An 11,106-nucleotide genomic window follows, 5' to 3' on the forward strand; every position below is an offset into this window, starting at 1 on the left:
ACCGTAAATTTCTTCCTCTGCTTCAATTTCATTCCCATTATTATCTTCTTTGGCTGCCACCGTTGCTGCTAGCATTTCATCAACTTCTCTAATGAGAAGGGTTCGGTCTACAACTTGAACAACTCACATAAACTAACATAAGTAAGGTTTTTTTTTTTTTTGGCTAAACTTTTGGTTCATTATCAAAGGCGTATAGTAAGTGCTGCACAAGACTTGCCAGAAAATGCAGAGAAAGTTTCTCTAAGAAACGAGGAAAAGTGGGGTCGGTGAAAGCGAAAGAAACAAAAGAATTAGTAGGTGATTTCAGTTCTCAATTTGCTGCAATCAAATGCTAATCCTTTCTGTTTAAACTTTTAAACCAAAAATCCTTGTCCTTTTTACGCTCCCTTCTATTCCTCTCCCATTATATAACCTCTACACTGGCTCACATTAATTTCTACACCAAAGCCAAAAACTCTCTCTCACTCACTCACCAAAGCTTCAGCCTTTTGCATTTTTCTCTTAATCTTTCATATGGACGGGGATGTTTCAGCCAAAGGCGACCACGACCCTCCAGTACCGATTTTCCATGTTGTGGAGCTATCCCAGTGGTCCTTTTACAGGGCTTTGATAGCTGAGTTTATAGCTACTTTGCTGTTTCTATATGTCACGGTGCTGACTGTGATTGGCTACAAGAGCCATGTTGGTGTCGCCTGTGGTGGTCTTGACCATCTTGGGATTGCTTGGGCCTTTGGTGGCATGATTTTCATTCTTGCTCACTGCATTGCTGATATTTCATGTACGTGGGTTTTCATTTCTCTCTCTCTTTCTTACTTATTTTCCCACTTTTGTTAAGGTTTGCTTCCTTTGCTTTTAAAGTTAAACATTACAATTTAGTTTGCATTAAGCTTCAGATAATTAAGGTTGTTTTTGGTTAAATATTTCAGGTGGTTTTTTCTTTCTTTGTTTTCTTACGTGGATTTTAGGCTTAGCTATTAGCTAACTTTAAAAGTTGGTTTTGTGCGTAGATGGTCACATTAACCCAGCAGTGACATTCGGGAGCCTATTGGCAGGTAAGGTGTCGCTGATCCGAGCCGTGATGTACATGATGGCTCAGTGCTTGGGAGCCATCAGTGGTGCTGGGATCGTCAAGGCCTTTCAGAAGGATTATTACGAAAGGAATGGTGGTGGTGCCAACATGGTCTCTCATGGGTACAGCAAATTCGCTGGATTGGGCGCCGAGATCATAGGGACCTTTGTGCTTGTGTACACAGTCTTCTCTACCACTGACCCCAAGAGGAAAGCTAAAGATTCCAATGCTCCGGCATGTACCTTAACATTCTGAGATTCAGTTCGCGATAAACTTAAAACTATAGAGTTTTTTGCATGGTAAAAATGAAAAATTGGAAAGGTGTTGCACGCAGGGACTAACCTAGGATTTTAAGGAAGCTGGAGTTGAAATTAGGTTATTTAGAGTGATGGTTTAGCTTTTAGCACCTCATAAATATACTTTATTCATTTCACCATCTCAGTTTATAATATACTCAATATTAAATATTATATTTTTTATTATTTTATTTAAAATAATATAAATAACTCGTTAAAATGAAAATAAAAAAGAGAATTTAAGTTTTTTAATGGGAGGAAGAGATATAATCTTAATAAAAATATTTTATTTTATTTTTAACAACTTGTTACAGTCAACTAGTATAAAAGTTGCAAAAAATTTAGCTTTAACTTCTGAAAGGACCAACTACAAAAATGACATATATAATAATTAAAATAATTAAATAAAAAAAATTGGAGCCAAGTGGGGGTCCGTCCGTCCCTGGTTACACGTACTACCTTGTACACATAAAATAACAATTATCAACGGAAAAAAAAAGGTTTGATATCTTATTTTAAGTTAATGGTAAAGAGCAAGTAGATAAAATGATCAAATTATATTTAATCTATTAAAATAAAAGATCTGTTTTATCCTTTTCAAAGGAAAAAAATTTTAGTTTAATTTGTTGCTTTGTACTTGAGATTCTTTGTGGGGTTAAGACCTAAAAGTGCATGTGTGTACATGTACTGAGTTTAAGGTTTTTGGAATCCGTGGGGACACCTCCTATGAACAACCTAAGAATTGCCCTATTTTGTTTCACGGCAATTGTAGATTATTGTTTGTGCCCTCAGCCTTGGACTATTTCTTAGCCACAAATGAATGATTATGGAATATAGTTATACGTACTATCAATATTGTTTTATTGACAGATTGTGTATTGTAATGAATTGAAGGTTTTGGCACCACTTTCCATTGGATTTGCAGTGTTCATGGTTCACTTGGCCACCATTCCAATCACTGGCACTGGCATCAATCCTGCTAGGAGTTTCGGTGCTGCTGTTATCTACAACAAGGCTGAGGCATGGGATGACCATGTAAGTACACTTTCCTAACTTAGACTACTGATTATTTGCATTATTACTAAAGTTGTTTCTTTGTTGTATCATCTCATTATATGCATAGTATATATACAACAATGACGAAAATGAGAAATTCTAAAATTTTGGAGTTGATTATGGATCCTCTGTTATATGTATCATATTAGTGTTAATATTCATACCAAAAAAAATGGTGTATCTTAAATACTTGTTATTTTCTTTTCCAGTGGATCTTTTGGATTGGGCCATTCATTGGTGCAACCATTGCAGCTCTCTACCACCAATTCGTGATGAGTGCAAGTGCTGCGCAAGCTCTTGGGCCATTCAAGAGCAACCCCCATGTTTGATAAATAAAGAGGCTTAATTATTTGATTCCTTCTCCATGGTTCTCTAGGTAAATGACATTGGAAGAAGGATTTGATATCTTTAGAAGAATAATGGAGGAGTGCTTATGCTTGTGTGTGAATGTTTCTTTGGCTCTCTTAATTTCCTTAGAGAGTTATTAAAAGGAGCATAAAATTTTAGATAAATCCTGTTTGATCCCCCATGTTTCCCTCTGTACACTTGCCTTTGAATTTACTTGTGAGTTGTTGTTTTCAATATGTCTTTGGCACTTTGTACTCTTTATGCTTTAAAGTACAGTTTGAGCAACGAGGTCAAGTGTTCACCTTCTAATGTCTGAAATTGCTCATAGTGCCTACTGCCTAGTGGAAGAATTACATAGAAGCAGGTTGAAAAGGCAATCTACTGAATTCTAATCTCACCATATCAGGTGACATGAAAATTGAACCCAAAAAAAGATGAAAGTCTTGGTTTAATATGGCTCTTTTAAGTGCATCATGGAGAGCAATTTACATGATAATAACAAAAGGAAAGGACACGAGAGCGGTTTAAACATTACATGGTATCTTGGACAGCACTCTTAGAATACAACGGAAATCCAACGGATTTGGTGCTGTGGGTCACGTCCGGCTGGGTTATTCATTATGGGTTAAATCTATATATATATATATAACTAGTCACTAACCTATGCTATGCACAAGAACCTACCTATTGTAAGGTAGACTAAAATAATTTTATACACAAAATTTAAAAAACTACACCATTACATAATCTGCTCTTATATAACTTTAATTTGTGTTACAATTTAACGAATAAGTCATTGCTTGAACATGCAATAACTTACAAAAAATTTGTGAGATAGTTTCAAATATTGCACAAAAAAAAAAAAACTCAAAAATTCAGATATTAAAACTTCTGAAAGACCAAAATATATTAAAGAATCAAATGATTCACAACTTATAAATTATTGAAACAAAACAAAATATATATGACTAAACAATAGAGAAATAGAAGAGAAAGATGAGTTACATTCAAAATAATAATTTCAATTATTACAAACTTTTTTATCTTGTAAAAAATGGCTAAAGAAAGTTTGATGGTTCTTGTACGAAAATTACTTTTTAAAAAATAAATGAAAAACTATAAAATATATATATATATATTTTTTAACAAAGTAGAGGAGAATAAAATAACATAAGAAGAGCTCATACCTCTACTTGGCTTAAAATATATATATATATATATATATTGAGGTTTGCTTTACTTTTATAGTGTTTAAGATTAACCTCGCAAAGTTGGAGATAAATTATCAATATTTGAGTTTAGATTAAGTTGGACTTGTTAGAAAGATAGAGTTTCACTCTTAAATTTAAGTACCCGTTTGGATACAACTAATAAAGGCCAACATTTGCGTTTTGGCTTCTTTTTTCTTTTTTTTTTTTCTTTTTTGAGAAGAGCGTTTCACGTGGGATTATGCTTTTCCAGTGGGTCCGTGCACTATTTACAAGATCCACAAATCTCTTTTTTCAGCAAAACTTTCATTAAAAATGGGTCCTACAGCACTATTCACACATTTAAAAATTATTTTACTGCAGTATTTTCAGTTTTCAATTTTCAGTAAAATAAGCGGTATCCAAACGTACCCTAAGTTGGATTTGTTAGAGAGATAAAGTTTCACTCCTTATTAAGTTTGGCTTAAACAAAAATAATTTTGTTTTAAAAAAAAATGATAATGATGAGTTTGAGTTTAAGTTGGACTTGTTAAAGAAATAGTGTTTCACTCATTGTTAAGTTCGGACTAAACAAAAATAATTTTATTTAAATAAAATGATAATTTCATTTAAATATTGTGCTGACGTGAAAAATTGTGAGAACTTAGAGGATTCGGTAATGATAATGATGAGTTTGAGTTTAAGTTAGACTTGTTAGAAAGATAGAGTTTTACTCCTTGTTAAATTTGGACTAAACAAAAATAATTTTATTTAAATAAAATGATAATTTTATTTAAATATTGTGCTGACGTGAAAATTTTCAATTTTTCAGAGGTTTTAGTTTTATATATATAGATTAAAGCCAAAGTTAAGAGAAAATTCAATTAGACCCTAAATTAGATTCCAATTATTGTCTAATTTTGTGTCACATGTCCTATTTAAGTTTTTTTTTTTAAAAAAATTTCTAGATGAGTTAATATTGTGCAAAAGATGAATACTCTAATATAAATAAATCATCAAAAACTCAATTAAAAAAAAAAAGTAAGTTCACGTATTTATTAAAAAATTAAAAATAAAAAGAGAAAGAAAGTAAAACTTATGTATGACTTAAAAAATATGTAACTCTTAAATCAGATATAATTTAAACTCATATGTTTGTAATTGTAATTGTTTTTAATTATACCATAGACATGCATAGGTTATACAGTAACTTGCTTCAACATAAGAGATCAATAAGCTCAATTTAGTATTGGTGTTTAATCACGTGCTTCAGTCAATAATCAATAAAATGATTTTCTAGTAATCAGTTCATAAATTTTTTGTGCGGCTTTAATCTAAAAATATAATTGCATGATTTGGAAAATCAGCCTGAAAAATTTCAAGAAGTTGAAGAGGAGGAAGATAAGGAACAGTGCAGTCCTGTCTCTGTATTGGATCCTGCATTCGAGGATGTTGATGAGGACAAGGACTACGGTTATGATCACGAATGCAGATTTGCCATTGTACAGAGTATGTAACAAATTAAACTAAAAAAGTACTGTTTGAATTAATTTTTTCTGTAAGTATGTGTTGGGTGTGTGAGTTCCTTCTTAATGAGCCAACTTTCTTTAAAAGAACTTGCTCGAATTTTTTGGTTTTTCAACTTTCAACTAAACACCAAAAAATAAGTAAAGTAGGTTTTCGTGACAGGGTTTTTTCCCAAAAAAAGGTCTGGGACACGATTTTTTACTAGATGCTTGTGTTTGATGGTAACTTTGGTGATTGGACAATAATGCATGAGGGTCATGAATCATGATTGTAGGATTTTTTTTTTTGATGAGAATGATTGTAGGATTGTGTTGATTTTGATCAATGGTATCAATGTGGGGTCCATTGAAGATTGAGGGTATACATCAATCTCTTGTTATTTGTTAACGTGACCTACTTTTGTCGATAAGGTAGACACAACCAAAGTTGCCTTAACTTCAAATGTCACCGCTCACCTTTGATGTTAGGAGTTCTGTCTTAATTGTGGTAGTCTCTTCAATTCATTGGACAGTGTAATCATCAAACTAATAAATTTGAATTAAGTGAGTACATTTTTTGTTGCTCTCAGTTCTCATTAGCTAATCCACTTAATCTTTCTTGAGACATTGTCGATCTTAAATATGATTTTATTAATTTTTATTTTAAAAAATTTCTTTCTGCAAAAGCAACTGTAACAGGTATTATTAGTAAAATCCTATAAGTAATGCATGTATTTGAAAATATATAACATTTTTATATAATTTAGTATGTCAATTGGAGTATAATATTTTATTTGTAAAATTTCTTTTAAAACATTTAACTCTAAAAATAAATCTAAACCATCAATATCATAATATACATCATGTTTGAGAAAATATTCAAGTTTAAGACAGTATTTTTTGCAAACTATCATCATCTAGTGATTTCAATTTTGTGAAGTTAAATAGAAAACCAAAAATATCTTCATATATTTGAAATTGTTCAGACCTATTCTGAATTGAACTAATTGCTTTATCTACTATATATAAGAAATAATCAATTCTAAAAGATTCTTCTGCAGAACGTGTTGTTTCATTATGAACATTTTCATCAATTTTTTTCTTTCTATGAATTATATGTTTCTCACAAAATACAGGTTCTATTTTCATTTCCAATGTAATTTTTTTAGATGAATTCATTGCAAATGTAAATCCATTTTCTCTATATCCTTTAAAATAAGAAATGAGACCTTTTAATTGATCTATAGCAACATCAATGTGCATATATTTTGATTGTAAATTTTTACTAACAAAGATGACAGCAATATGTCATACCAAATAGTTATACCCAATAAGAACTCAAAGTTTTCAATTTCATATGTGGCCAAAACAATCAACTTCACTTTTTATTTTAGGATCTTTACTTGTTTGCCAAAATGATCAATTTCATATGTAACAAAGCATCTCTTATTTGTGGAGCTTGAAATTTTATTGCTTTTACACTTTCAATGCGACTTTCCCAGCATGTTTGTGATAATGACTTAAGAGTTAAACCTAACACATTATCTTGTAAAATTTTCCGTCCTTTTGTGGAAGAAGAAAACTCTATGCGCCGACTCCAAAAAAAATGACATAGCTTTTGGACAAGAATTGGTCATATCACATAGTACAAGGTTAAAACTATGGCAACCACATGTTGTGTAAAGTGTTTTAGGATTTATATCAAGAAGTCTTTTTTGTACCCCTTGATGCTTTCCTTTCATATTAGACCCATTATCATACCCTTGTTCACATATATCTTTAGTATCAAGCTCAAGAATATTTATTACATTTATACTTTCATCAAAAAGACATTTTTAGGTAGAGTCATTAACTTTTATAAATTCAACAAAATGTTCTATTATTTTTATTGGACTTGTTGAAATATCAACACATCGTAATATGAGAGACATTTGTTCTTGATGACTTGCATCTAGTGTACAATCAAGTATAATTGAAAAATATTTTGCTTCTTTGATCTTTTTGATAATTTTATATTTAATCTCATTCGCTAACAGTTGTATCAATTCATTTTGTATTTTATGTCCAAGATGATGATTATGGATTCCACCATTTTGAATACGTCTAATATGTTCTTGCATAATTGGATCAAATTTTGCAATCATTTCAATTAGACTTAAAAAATTTCCATTATTTTCTTCATAAATCTTTTCATTTTTTTCCTCGGAATGCCAAATTATTTTTACCAAGATTCTTTACTACAAAAATCATTCTTAATAATTCCTTTTTCCAATGATCTTTCTCTTTGTTAATTTGTTCTTGGATATTTTTATCTATTGTTTTATTTTTTGACAATCTCTTTTTCAAATCTAGCCAAGTGTTCGTGTTAATAATATGCTCTCTAGTTGTTTCATGGTTTCTAATTTTAGAACTAATATTTTTATCAATCTCAAGTTCCTTCATTACATAGTTGGCCAATACGTTTAGATTCAAACAACTTGCAACAAAAACAAAATACTTTGTCTGTATCTTTTGAATACACTAGCAATTTTCTATCATGCTTCTCCCCATTTGATTATATATGAGTGTAATGAATAGTAGAAAAATGTCTAGTGTCATCACCTCTAGAAAAAATTATATCATTGTCTCTAATTGGACATCTTTCTACTAATAAATCTCTTAATTTTGTGTCAATATTTTTCCAATTACCTGGATCATAAATATTTGAAGGAATATAATTCAACATGTCATTATTATTTTCATTTTCTTCTAGTTGAACATTATTATGGTGAACTTGTTCGTTTGTGACATTTTTATCATTATTTCCATTTTCTTCTAAATTCTTTTGAAGTTCATTATCAAAATTTTTTGTATTGCAAAATTTAACATCATTGTTATCTTGCAATTGTATCATTTCATTATCTTCTAACTCTTTTTGGTGAATTTCTTGCTCATTTGTGACATTTTCATCTAAATTTTGTGTTATATTTTTTTTATTACTAATAACAAATTTATCTATTGATCCTTTTTGAGACTCAATTAAATTTTTTTTTTTAAGTTTTTCATATCCAGATGCATATTTTTTAATGGACATTTCTAATCAAACAATATATTTATAAAGAATGAAATAAAAAATAATTTTTAAGTGTAGAGTAAATGAGTAAAAAAACTTGATTTATATAAAAAGTATTATTGTAATTTCAACTAACAATCACAAGTTTTTAGCAATCTTAATCTGCATAAATAAAAAGTTATTCATTATATTACCAATAATAAAATATAAATATATATAAAAACGCAAGATTAAAATTTTAAAAAAAAAAAAAAATCCAAGCCCAACCAAAACAGAAGTACAAACCCAGCCAAGAAGGCCACACAAGTCTTATTAATATTTATAAGACCCCACCCACAAAAAAACAAAACAGATCCTTTCCAAAAAAAAAAACAAAACAGATTCTATTACACCTATAACAAAAATTATATACGCAGGCTTTAGGAAAAAAAAAACCTTTTAGGCCCAACGGCCAGCCATAACTCAAGTAGAAATAGGCCCAGTGGCATGTCTTATACAAATAAGAAGTAGAGTAAGTTGAAAGCAGAGCAACTCCGAAAGGCTCCCTTAAACCCTGTTCGGAGAGCGAACACATAGACATGGCAAAACGGGTCAAACGGGCGTTTGACCCGTTTAAAAATGACCCGTTTTGACCCGTGATCCGTTTTGACCCGCGACCCGATTGACCCGACCCGAACCCGACCCGACCCGCCCGTTTTTCCACGTCTACCAACATTGAGTAGATTGAGATTGAGATGTAATTCTTATAAGATATTTACTTATTCTTCTTCACTTCATATGTTATGTACTCCATTATAGTTTGTCATTCTTTACTTGCCACCTTCATTTTCTCTTCCTACTTTAAACATATCAAAAATTATACCAAGATTAGTTTCTAAAAAGCTGGAATAAGAGTTGCACCAAATTTAGATATCAAGTGTTTAGTGGTAATTGGTAAGTGGTAATAGTATCACCAATGAAAATCTAATCACAGTTAAGGAACTTAGAAACAATTGACAAATTGCATCTATTTTCAAAAAAAAAAAAAAAAAAACTTGTTTGAAAAATACGGGTCAACTCGACTCGTCCCGCGACCCGTTTGACCCGCAACCCGTTTGACCCGCTACCCGTTTGACCCGCAACCCATTTGGCCTGTTTAAAAATGACCCGTTTTGACCCGTGACCCATTTTGACCCGCAATCCGATTGACCCGACCCGAACCCAACTCGACCCGCCCGTTTTGCCATGTCTACGAACACAGAAAAATCTAGCTTCAACGGTCTCTGTATCTCTATTTTTTTTTTTTTTTTTTAAGATTTGCTACAGTAACTCTCTTGAACTGGAGAGCACTGTAGCAACTCCAAACATATTTCACTCTTAAAATACTCCCTCCGTCCCACTTTGTTTGTCCTGTTTGAAAAGTCAAAATTTTTAAGAGAACATCATTTATTGTCTTATCTACCTTTAAAAATGTATAAGTTTTCAAAACTACCCTTAAATAAATTTATCAAAAAATTGAATTAGTAAATTAATAAGGGTATAATAGGAACATTAATAAATTAATGACTTTTATTTTTAGAAACAAGACAATATTTTAGGACATTCCAAAATGGAATAGAGGACAAACAAAGTGGGATGGAGGGAGTAATTCTTTCTCTCTCATTCCTTTTCTCTTTCGTTCTTCACTCTCTTTTGCTTCTCTATCTCAACAGTAACAAACTAAAACATACCACAATCAAAACAAAAACACAAAACCCAATTGGAAGATTTGAAACACAAAAATAATCTTTCTCATAAGCCTAATGAAATTCAAACAATTAAAGCAAAAAACCGCATTTTGTTGGTGGTAGGGAGGAGAACAAGCGGCTGTGGATTCAGCCTCCTCTGGCACCCGATCTCCATGATCGTCTTCATCGCCTGGTCTTCCTCTCTCTCTCTTTTTCTTCTTCTTTTTTTCCTTCTTTTTTTTTTTTTTTTTGGTGCTGAAATCCTCTCTCTGTTTGAGTCTTTGACTTTGAGTTTGAGATGAGATATTTTTTATTCTTTAACTTTTGGTATGTGGTGGAGAATTGGTTTGTAGTTATAGTGGAGTGTGCAGTGAAAACAATGGGTTGTAAAAAGTGGTCTGTACGTGTGTGGTGGAAAATTGGGTTAATGATAATTACAAAAATTTTATGATCAGATATATATTCTTTTTTTACCTCATTTAAATATTGTTTTTTTTTAATCTTTCTTTATTTATTCCCAACTATATTTTCTAACTCCAATGGGTAAAAATTTTAAAATTGTTGTTGGTCTTTTTTTTCTTCAGTGGATCTCTTGAAGCACTTGAGATAACAAATAATATCTCATGAGCTGCTAGTTTTTATTTATTCATTATTATTCACTATTTTATCATAAGCTTTTTTTTTAAAAATTTCTAAAATGAAAAAAAAAAAAGTGCTACAATACAATATTTTCATAACAAATTACATGAGGTAAGTTGTTATTAGTTCTAATTGTATTCCAACTTGAATTACTTTTTTGCTTATTTATAACAACCATAACAACTACTATTTAAATTTATTATAAAAATATTGTGAAATTATTATAAATATAACATTCTTAAAAAAAA

The 11,106-nt window shown here is 30.8% G+C and overlaps 1 protein-coding gene across 1 annotated transcript; it reads left to right on the forward strand.

Annotated features, from left to right (window-relative positions):
• The first annotated feature begins 300 nt into the window (after positions 1-300).
• Positions 301-3,003, forward strand: LOC111997503 (aquaporin PIP2-2). Its single transcript, XM_024029598.2, has 4 exons — positions 301-778; positions 1,008-1,303; positions 2,260-2,400; positions 2,631-3,003. Exons 1-4 carry the CDS (start codon positions 514-516, stop codon positions 2,748-2,750), a joined length of 822 nt encoding a protein of 273 aa, XP_023885366.1. The 5' UTR covers positions 301-513; the 3' UTR covers positions 2,751-3,003.
• The last annotated feature ends 8,103 nt before the right edge of the window (positions 3,004-11,106 follow it).

This window comes from Quercus suber, unplaced genomic scaffold (genome assembly GCF_002906115.3).
Source record: "Quercus suber isolate HL8 unplaced genomic scaffold, Cork oak 2.0 scaffold_355, whole genome shotgun sequence".
NCBI lineage: Eukaryota > Viridiplantae > Streptophyta > Magnoliopsida > Fagales > Fagaceae > Quercus > Quercus suber.

Bases quoted from the DNA above. Each gene is read 5' to 3' on its own strand.
- LOC111997503 (XM_024029598.2), top strand. From the start codon at position 514: ATGGACGGGGATGTTTCAGCCAAAGGCGACCACGACCCTCCAGTACCG. The intron at 779-1,007 runs GTACGTGGGTTT...TTTTGTGCGTAG, and splicing joins CTGCATTGCTGATATTTCAT to ATGGTCACATTAACCCAGCA. The intron at 2,401-2,630 runs GTAAGTACACTT...TTTCTTTTCCAG, and splicing joins CTGAGGCATGGGATGACCAT to TGGATCTTTTGGATTGGGCC.